We start from the raw sequence: 17023 nt of genomic DNA, 5'->3' as shown, positions 1-17023 counted from the left end.
TGCCTCTGACATGAAATGGTTAGACCGAAATCCTTTTCCTTTTATTTTGAGAGAGAGAAAAAGCATGCACAAATGGGGGAGGGCCAAGAGACAGAATCCCAAGCAGGCTCAGCACTGAGCATGGAGCCCAATATGGGGCTCCATCACATGATGGAGATCACGACCTGAGCCGACATCAAGGGCCAGATGCTCAACCAACTCAGCCAACCAGGCGTGCCCCTTGAACTCCTGCCAATATATTTTGTGCCAATTCCCCCCCCCCCAAATTAAGTGATCCATAGTATTTACGTATTTTAAAAAATAACGTATGTAATGTTTAAACAGTCAAATTTACAAAAAATGGAAATTATAAATGATTTTTTTCAATATTGTCTTCACATGATTTATTGGAACACCAAAATTTCCTGAAATGTATTTATATTGTTCTATCAGCAAAATATTGGTATTACAAGAATGGGAATCACAAAAATTTAGTGAGCCAATGGTTTTACAGATCTGAATTATAACTTACGTATAAACAAGCTTATTAATACTCCTGCTCTCCCCACTTCCAAATTTTCTGATCCTGTCTGCTATTCAAGTCAGAAAGCCTAGAGAACTTTATAAGCATTACCACATACTGATGGGTGGGACTAACACAACTTCAAGGAACTGTTAGATATTTTCTCAATACTGAGATTCAATACCTTCAGGGCAGAATCCACAGGGGTTTGGCTAGTCCAATTTGCTAATTCCAACTTATTGTGTGTGTGTGTGCGCGCGTGTGTCTTTTACTCAACTTTGGATCTAACAACTTATTACCAACCTCCTGGAACAATTTCTTTCCAAAAACATGTTCTTGCTTACAGTTGACCTTCCTAATTCATTTGTGAACTAAAATTTTAGAGAAATCGCTGAAGACTTCTGCTCAAGCAAAAAGAAAATCCAACCGTGACTGAAGATAATCACTTGAACAACTCAAGCCCACCAACATGACCAGTGTTTTTCCTGTCGTATGTTAAAATGAAAATGCTGGTCAAAAAAGGCTTCAAGAGAACATCAAAATATTAAAGTAGTGCTTTTCTTTGTTTTACCTATGGTTATCTTAAAATGGGTTTGAAGGGGCGCCTCGGTGGCGCAGTCGGTTAAGCGTCCGACTTCAGCCAGGTCACGATCTCGCGGTCCGTGAGTTCGAGCCCCGCGTCGGGCTCTGGGCTGATGGCTCAGAGCCTGGAGCCTGTTTCCGATTCTGTGTCTCCCTCTCTCTCTGCCCCTCCCCCGTTCATGCTCTGTCTCTCTCTGTCCCAAAAATAAATAAACGTTGAAAAAAAAAAAAAAATTAAAAAAAAAAATGGGTTTGAAGTCCCTCCTACCACCCCCAGAATAATAAAAAAAAAAATCTGCTGTAAGATTTCTGGATAAATTAGGCATCTAGTTGTTCTATCAAATCTTAATTGGATAAAATTGTACAAGGGCATTCCATTTATATAGCATTTCATGTAAACATCCAAAACCCTATCAAAGACAAGTCTTAAAGAACTTTCACAGGAGAATATTGTTTTATTAAAACTAGAATGATGTGAAAGTCCACATACAAACAAGAAAAATGGGCTCAATGCTAAACCACCTTGGCCACTGGGCCCATTCTGCTCTCCTTTAGACACGAGATAGCTCTGTTCTGGAGCTCCTGTAGAGCAGGGAATAAGAAGCAGAATTATATGATGGCTAAGTATAGGTACTAAAGTCAGTACTACTTGGATCTGAGGCCCAACTCTACCAATTTACTAGCTGTGTTACCTTGAGCAGTTTTTATATTCCGTTTTCTTATCTATAAAATGAGGATATGAACAGTAGCCAGCTCTTCATTTGCTAACTTAACAGAGCTATGACAAGCTATTATGGCAGATAGTTAAGAGATGGGATCACAAGAAAAGATAAAGAAAAACTAAGGTGAAGACAGTCATAGTAAGAATTTAAGCCAAGTGAGGATCTTCTGAGAGATTAGATAGGTCACTTGTGTGGTCCAATGGCTAGCTACTTAGCAGGTCACTTAGGAATAAAGACATGGTTGCCCGACCTTCAATAAGACTGAACTCTAACTTTGGAGATGCTTTACAGAAGGATTCAGTCATTTTTAATAAATGAAACGAAGCTTATCCTAAGAATGATTTAGACTCCATTCTGTACTCAATGGGAGATGCCATCAATGTCTAGGAAACTTGGCATCTCTCAGGTAGACTTTTAAAACTTGAGATTTTGAATAATGCCAATATTAGACATTGCCTTGAAATTCATTAGGTATCTACAAACCTATCCCCAGGCTCCAAGCTTGGTAGAGTAGAACGACCAAATTTTTAGTCCAGTGCTCACTTGACTCTGTAAGTCATGATATGAGAGTGCAAATTCTTCTAGTGTTATATTTCTTAGGACTCCTACGAGTAATAATATAATAAGGCTGTAAACACTTCTGCAATTATGAAGATGTTTACAATTACTTATAAACCTATACTAGTAAGATATGGTTTTTATATACTTAATAGTAAGCTAAAGATTATACCCTCACAGATTTTTAGTCTTTTATTTTAGTGTCTATAAAAAGACAACCAAGTAAGAAAAGAATGCTTCCACTCACAATGCCAAGCCCCCCTCCTCTCCTACTTCTCCCAAAAGCCATCTAAAAATAAGCTCAGTTTTCTGGGCACCTGGGCAGCTCAGCAGATTAAGCATCCAACTCTTGATTTTAGCTCAGGTCATGATCTCACAGTTTATGAGTTTGAGCCCTACACTGGGCTCTGTGCTGACATTGTGGGGCATGCTTGGGATTCTCTCTCTCCCTCTCTCTCTGCCCCTCTCCTGCTTGTGCACTCTCTCTCTCTTTCAAAATAAACAAACACTAAAAAAATAAATAAAAATAAACAAAAATAAGCTCAGTTTTCAATTTTATCAGTGGGGTTAATAGTTACTAAATTGTAAGTCTACAGATAATTATAGGAAAGACGGACAAATGAACTCAAAATTTTAATTCCAATACAGATTCCCAAAATATTAATATTATTCCCTAATGCTTTATTTCTTTGAACTGTAAATGAAATATAATGCTTATCTTTTTAAAAAATATTTATTTATTTATTTTTGAAAGCAAGAGAGCTTGAGTTGGGAAAAGGGGGGAGGGGGAGACAGGGTGAGAGAGAGAGAGAGAGAGAGAGAGAGAGAGAGAGAGGAGGAATCCGAAGCAGGTTCTACATTAAGCATGGAGCTGATGCAGGGCTTGATCCTAGGAACTGTGAGACCTGAGCCAAAATCAAGACTGAGCCACCCAGGTGCCCATAATACGTATCTTTATGTAAGTCCATTTAACCTTCTTTGTCTCAGTTTCTTCACTTGTAAAATGGGAATATAATATCATTTACCTTATAAAACTGTTAAGAATTAGACAATTTATGTAAAATACACAGTGTCAGGCATACAGGATTAAGTGCTGAATAAATGTTATTGAGATTTTTATTATTTTTCTGTTAAGGTTTGCTCAAAAAATTGCAATTTTTTTTTTTTTTTACTGCAATTATGGAAACATTAGCAACCAGAAATGCCACCAGCAAAGCTGCTGGAACTGGGGGTGGGGGTGGGGGATCTGATTCTGTTTATGATTAAAACGAAGATCTGTAAACTGCTATACATTATTTTCAAGATAGAAGCTCTTAAAGAAAGACTACGAACAGGGGAAAGAAATCAATGCAACCCTATCCCCAGCCTTTTTATATCACAAGTCCTCATGTGATCTAAAGTAAACTTCAGAAAATATACCATGAAAGAATGTTAGAGGAATTTTAAATATATAAAAAAAGAAAGAGAGCAAAAAGAATATAAATGAGGTAATGGAAAATGCAGATGTAATTTTGGCTAAAGAGAAAGCCAGGGCTGGCTGCCATTTGGTCAGAGCTCATTCCTGGGATTCAAACAAAAATGACCAAACATGCTTTATTGCTGTTTTAGAATATAATATATAATCTAGTGAGAAGAATAAGGTAAAGTACTCCATGGTGTATATTTTTTTTTTTTTTTAAATTTTTTTCAACGTTTATTTTTATTTTTGGGACAGAGAGAGACAGAGCATGAACGGGGGAGGGGCAGAGAGAGAGGGAGACACAGAATCGGAAACAGGCTCTAGGCTCCGAGCCATCAGCCCAGAGCCTGACGCGGGGCTCGAACTCCCGGACCGTGAGATCGTGACCTGGCTGAAGTCGGACGCTTAACCGACTGCGCCACCCAGGCGCCCCTATGGTGTATATTATCTACAAATCAAACCAAAGAAAGGAAAGGGAATAAAAGTCTTAAAATATCAAAAGCCAATGACATTTTTTGACCATTAGACATTTTTTAAAAAATGTTTATTTATTTTTGAAGGAGAGAGAGACAGAGCATGAGCTGGGGAGGGGCAGAGAGAGAGAGGGAGACACAGAATCCAAAGCAGGCTCCAGGCTCTGAGCTGTCAGCACAGAGCCCAACGCGGGGCTCGAACTCACGAGCCATGAGATCACGACCTGAACCAAAGTAGGATGCTTAACCAACTGAGCCACCTGGGTACCCTGACCATTAGACATTTTTGAGACCAGTGTCAGAGTCTTTTATACTCTAGAAAAGGGGAAGGGGGAAATCCCTTTAATTTCCATACAGCTACATACAGCTTTGGATTTTGTCAAAGTTATCTGAATAAAAATGTGAATGAACACCTAATATCTTCGAAAACATTTATACACAGGTTAGCAGAAGTTTCTAAAACTAAAGTAAAATAAAGAACTGCATCCTATTAAAAGATCAAGATAAGTAAACAATTATTGTAAAACAGAGGATCAGATAAAATCTGGAGACCACTGTAAGTTTAGGCATGCTTTAAACATTTCATCAAGTGTGATGAGGGCACCACTGACGAAGGCTGGCAAAGAAATAAATGTACTTCTTCCACGACACAGGAGAGAGAAGAGATTACTGACAAGGTAAAGTTGGATCTGAGCCTTTGGTATTGAAGAGACATTAAGTTCCGTAAGGGCAGGGACAAAGTCCATTTTGTGGCCTGCTGTGCAAATACTGGCTGGCCAGCTGAAGCACCAAAGGAAAACTGGGGTAGGTGGGAAATTGACTGATTGTAAAACTGCCTCACAAAGAAATCTATTGTATTTAAAACAAAGTTACTGGAACAATAAGAAGAGCCAGAAAGCAATCATTTAATTAATTCAACCAACAAATAGTAAGTGCCTACTTTTGTTCTAGATGCTAAGGATAAAGTTTTGAACCAAGAGATTAGAGTTTACATTCTGCTGAGGGAAAGATGAATTAAAACATTATAAAAACAAAATGTTGCTTTTCAGAATTGAAGATGGAGGGGATGCTATATTACAGAAAGTTTTAAGGACAGCTTTTCTTTTCTTAAAAAAAAAAGGACTATTATGAAAATCTAACAAATCAAAAATTTGTGAATTTGTGTGTGTGTGTGTGTGGGGGGGGTTCTCTACAAGAGTGAGAGGAATCACACCTAGACACATCAAAACAATGTACTTGTGTGCTACAGAAGGGCAGGAGATTTTACAGAAACTTCTTTGCTTCTACTTGATCAAAAGCAATAAAAAGAACTACAACTATTTATTTTTTATTATGTTTTTCCAGAAAGCATCCTAAGCTTGTTAAGCTACTGCTTTACCCCAAAATACACGAATAAAGTAGAAATGAGGCTAGGATATGCACATGAAATAATATTTATGTTTCATCCAGCTCAATTATTTTAGCACAATGTCCTATTTTTCTCTCTTCAGCAAAGCAAAACTTCCCACGCCAAATTCTTCAATAAGCCCCTTAAGATTTTTCTCCAGTGACAAGAACAAATGAGACCTGTTAATAATTTTCAGATTTAAAGCAATAATTCTCATATAAAACCATTTTTTCCTTGAGATTTGCCAAACTATTTCTCTCCAGAAATACTGTATCCTTATTCTAAGAATTTTTCACTATATTGTCCAGGCTGACTAATTTTTACCTTGAATGCAAACCAACAGAAGAGACAATTTTGCAAGGGATGATGAGTTGAAAGCCAAGAAAACATTTTCTACTTCTTATAATTTAATCCATATTGTAGATAAATTTGGCAGTATCAAAGTAAGAGTTTTATCAGCATATAAACCACCACCTCCTTTTTTGAGCTTTTCTAAGAATGGTTGATTTTGGTCATAATTCTTAGAGGCAAAAGCACTGAAGTTTGGATTCTATCTTGTGTTAAGAAAAGTGATTTGGGGGCTCCTGGGTGGCTCAGTCAGGTAAATGTCTGACTCTTGATTTCAGCACAGGTCATGATCTCAAGGTTTGGGAGACTGAATCTCACATCAGGCTGCGTTGACAGAGTGGCACCACCTTGGGCTTTTCTCCCTCTACTCTTTCTCTGCCCCTTTCTCCTTCTCCTTCTTCTCTCTCAAAATAAATAAACATAGAAAGAGAGAGAGAGAGAAGAAAAGAAAAAAAAAAGGAAAGAAAAAAACAGATGATTTGCCTTCCCCTTTTCTCTATGCCGTATAGATTCTTTTGGTTGATAACACTCTTTCCATAAAAACCTTTGCAACATAAGGGATAAAGGGCAGCGTTATGCAAATTCTGCATACTGAAAAGGGACAGTTAAATAGAAGCTACCAATATGCATACTGAGTAGCATCTTTCCAACATTTCTAGGGCAAGTTCTTTTTTTTATTTTATTAAATAATTTTTTGTAATTTTTTTTAGTTTTTAGAGAGAGACAGAGAGAGCGTGTGCGCGCGCAAGCAGGGGAGGAGCAGAGAGAGAGGGAGACACAGAATCTGAAGCAGGCTCCAGTCTGAGCTGTCAGCACAGAGCCCGACATAGGGCTCAAACCCACAGCCTGTGAGATCATGACCTGAGCTGAAGCTGATGCTTAACCAACTGAGTCACCCAGGCGCCCCTCTAGGGCAAGTTCTGTCCTATTCAATAGCATCTTGTAAATACTGACATTTGTGACAACTGCACTAGGCCTCGTCTCTTAAGAGTGGGAAAGGCTTCTGAAACCAAGACAACTTAAATAAAAAACACAGTCTTCATTAATTTTAAATTAGAAGAAAATATGAAAAAAGTAAACATTAACAGTATATAAACTGTTGTTGGTCTTGGTTCTTTAATACTTCAGTATTAAAGATCAGGAATGAAACAACAAACCAGCTAAGATGTAAAATAAATCAAGTAGTCACACAGTTGTATAAATTGACGATGCTTCACATTTTCTTAGAAAAAGCATGTGTGTTTTGATAGATGAAATACATTTAACCTCAAGATTTGCTATACAACAAAACAAAACTGTCACTGCATTAAAAGGATTATTTTTAAGATGGAAACAAACTAAATTGAGTCATAATAACTTATCTGACAAACATTAACTTTTCCTTTCTCCAGTCTGCCAAATGTTTGTGCCAAATGTTCCATAATTATCTCAGAATCTCAGGTGCTTCTTCCCAAACTAGCGTAGGGATGAACTATTACATGGAGACTACCAACATATAAGGAGGTAAGACAGGTCTGAAGGAAGAAGGATGATGAAGTTACTTCTAAACATGTTGAATCAGAGTTCCCTACAGATAGATATCTTATTCAATCAGTATCTGAGTATCCAAAATGTTACCAGGCACTGAGAATTACTAGACAGCTGGATGTACTGGAGTTGTTGGGCTAGATTTGGGAGCTTTCAGGAGAATTATGGAAAAATCTGACTGACCACTCCAGAGAGTACAGACTAAGTAAAAGCAGTGGACTGAGACTTTTAGAAGAACAGATGTAATTAAGAAGGCAGAGAAACAGGAATCAATAAAACAAATGCCAGAAACATACAACATAAACCAAGAGACTGGCGCTACTACTGAAGAATTTCAAAAAGCAGAAATAACTACTATCAACCTCACAAAATTAAGATGAGGCTTGAGAAACACCTATCAAACACTCCAACTAGGAAATCATGGTGGCCTTATAGGGAACATTTCTATGAGTGAAGAGGGAGATAACAGCATACTGAGCAAAAGAAAACAGCAAGAAAAGTAGAAAGAAATAGAGTACTTTTTAATTAGCTTCGGTACAGTGAAGGAAAATTACATAGTAATAGTGAAAAAGAAGAGTCTGGGTCATGAGAACATGTAAAATGAAAGGGAACTGAAAAAAGGAGGAGTCAATCATTGGAGACCAAATTGAAGCCACAGAAAAGATAATGGTTCTGAAATTTTCTCTACATCAACTTCTGCATCTCAATATTTGTCTCATTTGCTTTAACCAATAGGAATAACCACTGTGTTTGTTTCAGGTACCAAGGCTGGGAAGAAACAGGTATGCTTTCTAATAGCCAACCTTTCCAGATTCCACTCAACTCCAACTATGCTGCTGGTTTGCTCCCCTTCTATGTGCATGACAGGGCAAAAATGGATGCACATGCATTACAACTTCAAATCCTGTACCAAAGTCTCCAATGTGGAAAAATGTAAAGCAGACTCCTAATCTAGACATCATGGCACAAAGATTTATATTCATTTTCTCATTTTCAACAGAAAAGAATCTTAATTTCCTTTTTTTTTTAAGTTTATTTATTTATTTTGAGACAGAGAGAGAGTGAGAGCGAGGGAGGGGCAGAGAGAGGGAGAAAGAGAGAATCCCAAGCAGGCTCTGCACTGTCAGTGCACAGCTCGATGTGGGGCTCAAACTCACGAACCACACAATCATGACCTGAGCAGAAATTAAGTTGGATGCTTAACCGACTGAGCCACCCAGGCGCCCCTTAATTTCCTTTTCTAAAAGATACAAATAGTGGAATTTGAGAAAAACATTTCAATGGGAAACAGCCATAAACATAGAATCAGTAAATTTTGGAATGAGAATTGAACAGGTACAATTGGAAAGACACCAGATCAAGACTTTGGAATGTAAATCTGTCAGGAACTAGATCTTCAGACTATAAGTCAGGCCTTCCACCTTTCTGGACCTTAATTTTCTTAATTATAAAATAAGTGAATTAGAAGAAATCACAATGGTCCCATCCAGCTGAAAGAAGAACATGATTTTGGTCCTAGGTGTGCTACTTCTAGGTAGAACAAGGCTCAAAGACGACAATTCAATGACTTCAAAAGTTAGTAGGGAAGAGCCATTTTGGAAATGAGGGTTGCTGATTCTCAGTCTAATGTTCTTTAAGCTATAAAAAGTTTATGTTCTTAGAAAGTACGAAGATATTGGTGATATAAAAAAAATCCTCTATTCCTCTTCACTCCCAATGACATTTTCAAGAACGGGCACAGCCAAGGCCATGGTGAAAAGTGGAGCATATGCAGAAAGTCTCTCCAAATATCCAGCTTTGAGCCTCTCTGATGGAGTCATGTGTACTATGGTCCTGTACTGTTGATCAAAGAAACAGGACACAATATTCTGGAATGTAGTGGCCCTTATCCATGCTCTGCTTGGGGGTATTCTGCCTTCAACACAGTATGTGCAACATTCCCTATTCCCACTGGAATCCTAGGATGTCCTACAAGGTCCTAATAATGAGTTCAGTCTTCTCTGACAAACTAAGGTAGATGCTCTATTTCAATTGAAAGAGAAAGTTATCAATTGCCTATGTCCCTACCTTGTCTTCTAGTCATTGGTACTATAAAGACTTCAAAGAGGACACTAAGATAGTTGAAGAAATAACAGGTTTTTTCCAATTACTTTCAAAAACAGTTACAGTGAAATCCAGTATGAGTAATTACATGAAGATAGTGGAGACAGAGATGAAAAAAGGGATATTCAGAAAGAAACAAAATACTCTATATTTTCTATATTTAAATTTACATTTTAAAATGAGACAGTTTGAGACTTCCTTTCATTCAAACACCTAACAAAGCATTGTTCCTTTTTTGTTGAAAATAATCTTATAATATTATTAGTTAAGTAGTTCTTGGAATTTATAAACACTGTAAAATACATAATAAAGAGACAAATTCTTAGTCAAATGATATCTAAAATATACATTTGGTTGTCTCAGCACTTAGCTAAATTTTCACTACTGAACAACTCATTCCATCCAAGAAAACAACACCACCAACATTTAGACTACTTTTCATAATTCGCCCTAAAATATCTGCCAACTATACAAAATAACAGGAACTCATGATATTGAAAATAAATTCAATAAATCTTTTGATCAATTTCTTTAGTTAATGTTACATGTTTTCACAGCATTAAACTTCACTGCAAACTACTGTTTCATTCTTTAAAATCATTACCAAAAGAGCTAAAATGTATTATTTTACCAATGGTTCATCTTTAAGAGAAAAATGAGAGTCTACAAAAAACCTTAAGGGCCAAAGTCTAATTTAATATGAAAATCCATTCCAGGTAATAAGGTAACATATTTCTTTAGTCAACTTTTTTAACTTAACAATCTTGCAGTAATTTCCTAAAAGGATACACATGCTTTTAAAATATCTAGAATTTTATATAAACTACTGATTAAGACAGAACTAGACATAATGAACACATAATGACACTACTCACCTAAATAGGGAATGCAAGGCGTCATCTTTAAGCTACTTATATAGTCTCTTAGTCTTTTGTAATTATCTTCTTTACTCATTACATATTCTAATTTTTCAAAGGTAGTTTTGTCTTTTCGACTTAGTAACTAAAAAAGCAAACAGAAGAGTCTAAGTTATTTCCAAATCCCATCTTATTTTAGCAAAGACATGAAGCTGTATTTACTATAAATTTAAGTTTTAATTTCAATGTTATACATTTTTCAATTATATTTTGGCAGTATACAAATAAAACAAAATCAGACATGTTTATTAAAATAAACCCAAATCCATTATTTATAAAATGTAATATCCTTAAAGAGATTACTCAATTTTGTGGTTTAAGTAACAATTTTTTTGATAAATCTAACCATGGCTAGTCCTAACGATAACCATAAAACTGTGATTCACATTTTTGGATTTTTAACAAGACATTTTTTCTTTGATCGCTTTGATCAGTGCTGTATCACACAGAGGTGAACACTCAACTGAAACTGTTTTTAAGAGGGTTGAGGTGATTTGTAGTGAGTGCCTTTGAAAAAAATTGGGACAATCAAAGGGAATAAAAGCAAGGTCAATCACCCAAAATAATATTAACTCTTGCAATTTCTTGTGTTCTTGATTTTAGCCATCCTGACAGGTATAAAGTGGTATCTCATTGTGGTTTTCATTTACATTTCCCTGATGATTAGTGATCTTGAACATCTTTTCATGTGTCTGGTGGCCAACTGTAGGTCTTCTTTGGGAAAAGGTCTATTTAGGTCCTGTGCCATTAACTGGATTTTTTGGGGTATTGAGTTGTATAAGTTCTTTATATATTTTGGATATTAACTCCTTATCAGACTTATCACTTGCAAATGTATTCTCCCATTCAGTTGGCTGCCTCTTTGTTTTGTTGATGGTTACTTTCACTATACAGTAATCTTTTATTTTGGTGTAGTCTGAAAAGGTTTAATTTTGCTTTTGTTTCCATTGCCAGAGGAGACCTATCTAGAAAAATGTTACTATGGTTGATCTCAAAGAAAGTAATGCCTATGTTTTCTTCCAGGAATTTTATGTTTCAGGTCTCACATTTAATCCATTTTGAGTTTATTTTTGTGTATGGGATAAGGAAGTGGCCCAATTTCATTCTTTTGCATGTAGCTGCCCAGCTTTCCCAACACCACTTGCTGAAGAGACTGTCTTTTTTCCATTGTACATTCTTGTCTCCTCTGTCATAGATTAACTGACCATATAAGCATGGGTTTGTTAATTGACTCTATTCTGTTCCACTGATCTATGTGTTTATTTTTGTGCCAGTACCACACTGTTTTGATTGCTACAGCTTTGTTGTATACCTTGAAATCTGAGACTGTAAAACCTCAAGCTTTGTTCTTCTGTTTCAAGACTGCTTTGGCTATTTGAGGTCTTTTATCGTTCCACACAAATTTTAGGATTATTTGTTCTAGTTCTATGAAAAATGATATATTGTGTTGGCAAGGATGTGGACAAAAAGGAACCCTTGTGCACTGTTGGTTGGAATGCAAATTAATGCTGTCACTCTGGAAAACGGTATGGAGTTTCTAAAAAAATTAAAAATTGAATTACCATATGATTTGGAAATTCTGCTACTTGGTATTTAACCAATAAAAATGAAAAAACTAATTTGAAAAGATGTATGTACTCCTATGTTTACTGCAGCCTTATTTACAATAGCTGAGTATGGAAGCAACCGAAGTGTTCATCAATAGATGAATGGATAAAGAAGATGCGGTGTGTGTACACACACACACACACACACACACACACGCACAATGGAGTATTACTCAACCATAAAAAAAAGATCTTGCCATCTGCAGTAACACGGAAGGACCCAGCTAGAGAGTAAGTGATATAAGTCAAATAAGAAAAAGACAAGTATCATGTGATTTCACTCATATGTGGAATTTCAGAAACTAAACTAACGAACAAAGAAAACAAACAAACAAAAACAAACAAACAAAAAAACCCCAAAACAAAACCAGACTCTTAGATACAGAGAACAAATTGGTGGTTGCTATAGGGGAACTGGGTGGGGCGATGGGTGAAATAAAGGGAATTAAGAGAACATGTATCTTGATGAGCACTGAGATATATATATAGAATTGTTGAATCATTATACTGTACATATTAATATAAAACTGTATGTTCATTATACTTGAATAAAAAGGGTATTTTAAAAATATTAATTAAAAACTTCAGAAAATATGGAGTTTTTAAAAGTTTATTTTTTAGAGAGAGAGCATGTGGGAGAAGAGAGAGAAAGAATCCCAAACAGGTTCTACACTCAGTGCAGAGCCCGATGAGGGCTTGAACGCATGAACTGTAAGATCATGACCTGAGCTGAAATCAAGAGTTGGATGCTTAACTGACTGAGCCAGCCAGGCACCCCCAAAAATATGTTTTTAAGTATTTCAAAGACTCTGGAAAAAAGTCTTGTTTTCTTTAAACATATGAAGTTACTATTTCATTATGATATAATAAAATTTCACTTTATGTCATAAAACATTAGTGTTATTTTTTAGCACGCAAAACACATTCCACTTGTAAAATTCTCATCTAACTCTATGAGGTGAACAGAGAAGTCTGAAGATTAATAGAGAGATGAGGAGACAGAGATTCAAAGGAGATTACAGGGTTAGCAAGAAGCACATACTAATCCTCTCACAGTCATCCACCCACAAAGGCACAGGTCCCTGTCTTGCAGTGTCTCAGTCTGGTTCTGGAGGTGAAGAGTATTTTGACACCAAATCCACCACTCTTTATATATAATACTACAAGTGGTACGATTGGGATTCCTGTTGGAATTTATTTTTTCATGGGCTCTAAGATGCAGATTATCTTCAGATAATCTCCATCAGAAAAATGTGTGACTAGTATCCCTCCTTCTTTAAAACAAAAGTTTTAAGGAGTCCTTTGCTTTAATATTTTAGATAGATATTCCACAGTCTAAAACAGCAATTATATAATTTTCCTTGGCCCAGCTTTAACAATCTTGATCAGCATTTTCAAGAGTAGGTGCAAATCTCTGCTTCTACCTGTAAGTCCAACCATCCCTTTCTCTCCCACTTAAATGTGTGGATATGGAAAATACAGTGATATGACATGGCAGGGATAAGAATAAGCCTATTCTTTTTTTTCTTAAATCAATCATTCAAAAACTTCAGAATTTCAGGAGAAACAAATTATGTACTCGGAACATCACTGATTTTGCCACCTCTGAAACACAAACCTGTGGTAAAGAACTACATGGTTTAATATGTATAAGAACAACTTACATTTTGGAATTTTCAAAATAATCAACAACCAGATTAAAAGGATTCAATCTGGGGTGGGATAGTAGAGACTTGTTTCCAAAAGACTATTTAGAAGAAGAATATGGAAAAAAGAATTAATTAGATGTTAAAATAGGTTATTTCCTAGTGATAGCTCAGAAACTTATCCAAAGCCCACGTGCCAAAGCTATAACAAGTCCTGATTTTCTTTTTCTCCTTTTCAAATCTTTTTCTGATGTTTAGTCCTAATATCCCTACAATGTCACTTCACTATACTCCTCCAAAAAAGGGGGAAAACAAAGTACTTCACAAGGTTCCAACTCTTCATGTTTTTTTTAAATTTTTTTTTTTTCCTTTCAATGTTTTTATTTATTTTTGGGACAGAGAGAGACAGAGCATGAATTGGGGAGGGGCAGAGAGAGAGGGAGACACAGAATCGGAAACAGGCTCCAGGCTCTGAGCCATCAGCCCAGAGCCTGACGCGGGGCTCGAACTCACGGACCGCGAGATCGTGACCTGGCTGAAGTCGGACGCTTAACCGACTGCGCCACCCAGGCGCCCCCAACTCTTCATGTTTTAGCACCATATTCTTTCTCTGGTTAAGAGGCCACTGGGGCAAAGCTCTTCACACTTTCACTGGTGCCTGAAGGTGGGAACTCCCAATGTTCCTGGCCAAATCTCTATACCATAACAATGTTACCATAACAATGGACTTTGGGAAAATTTGAATCAACCCTTGTACATCTCAGTCACCATAAGAAAAGTAAAATTCCCAGATCACCCCTCATCACCTTGATTTGTATCTCCATATAATCTGTACAAATGCTTTCATTTATATAAATAAGTTATTTGTTTTGAACCTTAAATGCAGATTAATTATAATCTTTTGTTCATGACACTCAAATTATCATTAGTCCCTGATGTTACTTTCTTGTTAAATCGATTTTTTCTTAAATTTTTAAGTGAATGCACATGTATTAATCTTCATACTTACAAACCATATACTAACAATACACATCTACCTATGTGCTTCTTTCATATCCAATTCCTTTGACTATCTTTATTTTTTTTTTTTAATTTAATGTTTATTTATTTTGAGACAGAGAGAAAGAGAACACAAGCAGGGGAGAGGCAGAGAGAGGGAGAGACACAGAATCTGAAGCAGACTCCAGGTGCTGAGCTGTCAGCACAGAGCCGGACGCGGGGCTAGAACTCATGAGCCTGTGAGATCATGCATGACCTGAGCCTAAGTCAGATGCTCAACCGACTGAGCCACTCAGGCGCCCCTCTTTTGACTATCTTTAAATAACCAATAATCACTATCCTAAATTTTGTGTTTATCATTCTCTTTTATTTGATTTTTTTAAAAATTTTGACTGAAATTTTATTTGATTTTTGACTAAAGAATAGCATACTGTTTTTAATCTTTGGCTTTATCCAATCAATGTTCTGATGATGAAATTTCATCCATAATGTTGCGTGTGGCTGTAGTTCATTTTCACTGTTTCTATGCATATGTCTTCTTCTATGAAGTACCATCATAATGCATACTTTTCCATTTTTCTTACTTTTTCCTTTTGCTTTGTAAGAATTCTTTATATACTCTGGATATAAATTCTTGACCAGTTGCAACTGCTACACATTCTTTTCAATTTTCTTTAAAATATCTTTTGGGGCACTTGTGGTTCAGTCAGCTAAGCATCAGACTCTTGATTTCGGCCCAGGACAAGATCTTACAGTTCATGAGTTCGAGTCCCACATCAGGCTTTGCGCTAACAGCATGCAGAGCCTGTGTCAGGAATTTTCTCTCTCCTCTCTCCCCGCCTCTCCCCTCGACTCATGCTCTCTTCCTCTGTCAAAATAAATAAATAAACTTAAAAAAAATTTTAAATATCTTTTAGTGAACAGAAATTCTTACTTTAACGTACCAAAATTTTTTCATCTTTTCTTTCTCTGCTTGAGGTTTTTGTATCTTATCTAAAATATACTTACAGATCCCAAGTTGGAATCTATTCATGCTAAGCCAGAGAGATATTAAGCAATTTTTCCTCTTCTAAAAGCTTCAACGTTTTTCATTTTGCATATAACTCTTTAATTCATCTGACAGTGACTTTTGAGGCCTAATTTCATTTTTTCCCCAAACTGGTAACTAATTTCCCAGCTCCAGTTAAGAACAGCCCCTCTTTTCTTCATTGATTTACAATGCCACCACTGTCATATATCAGAGTTCTATAAAAGCAATGATCTTTTTGGGGGTTCTTTATTCTGTTCCACTGGTCGATATGTCTACATCTGCACTAATTGCACATTACCTAAATAATATAATCCATCTCGGTATCTGTTAGGGCAAATGTCCAAGCCTCCAACCCCATTTTCTTCTTCAGAAATAACTTGGCTATACTGACCTTTTATGTTTCCATATTATTTTATAAGCAGTCTTATCCAGACTCCCAGTTTGGGACTGATTCAAGTTGCATATAATCTCTATGTGCATTTGGGAAAAAACGCCATCTTTAAGCTTTCCTATCAGATACTGTGCCATCTAACCTAGTTCTTTTTCAATGACTCCCTATAAAGTTTTATAGTTTTCTGCACATGTCTTTCATATATTATTCTATTTATTGTTTGCTACTGTATTTCTTTGATATTGTAAACAGTGGTGTCCTTTTAAGTGACACTTTCAAATTGTTTAGAATACAACTAATTTTATATATTGTTTGTATATTCAGTCACCTTAATAAGCCCTGTATCTTAAAATTGTGGCAGACAGAATACACATAACATTCACCATTTTAACCATCTTCATGAGTACACTTTAGTGGCATTAAGTACATTCACATTACCAACCAACCATCACCACCAACCGTGCATGGCCAGAACTCTTTCCATCTTTCCAAACTGAAACTCCACATACATTAAACACTAACTCCCATTTCCCATTCCTCCCTCCTTCGGCCCCTGGCAACCATCTTCTAGTTTCTGTCTCTATGAATCTGACTTCTCTTGGTACCTTAGAATCATATAGTATTTGTCTCTTTGTCTGGCTTATTTCACTTAGTATAATGTCTTCAAGATTCATCCATGGTGTAATGTGTCAGAATTTAATTCCTTTTTAATGCTAAATAATACTCCATTGTATGTGTATACATTTTGTATATCCATTCATCTGGTGATGGA

The 17023-nt window shown here is 36.2% G+C and overlaps 1 protein-coding gene across 5 annotated transcripts in view; it reads right to left on the bottom strand.

Annotated features, from left to right (window-relative positions):
• The window catches only part of RALGPS2 (Ral GEF with PH domain and SH3 binding motif 2), a 201270-nt gene that overhangs the window by 101241 nt on the left and 83006 nt on the right, over positions 1–17023 (bottom strand). For all 5 annotated transcript variants that reach the window (XM_032591829.1, XM_032591830.1, XM_030303429.1 and 2 more), the window contains exon 8: positions 10537–10663. In XM_032591829.1, the coding sequence (XP_032447720.1) occupies positions 10537–10663 (127 nt within the window). The remainder of the gene's footprint in view (positions 1–10536; positions 10664–17023) is intronic.

The sequence above is a fragment of the Lynx canadensis genome, chromosome F1 (assembly GCF_007474595.2).
Source record: "Lynx canadensis isolate LIC74 chromosome F1, mLynCan4.pri.v2, whole genome shotgun sequence".
In the NCBI taxonomy this organism is placed as follows: domain Eukaryota; kingdom Metazoa; phylum Chordata; class Mammalia; order Carnivora; family Felidae; genus Lynx; species Lynx canadensis.
Note: the sequence above shows the minus strand (reverse complement) of the source record. Positions and strands in the feature narration are given on the sequence as shown.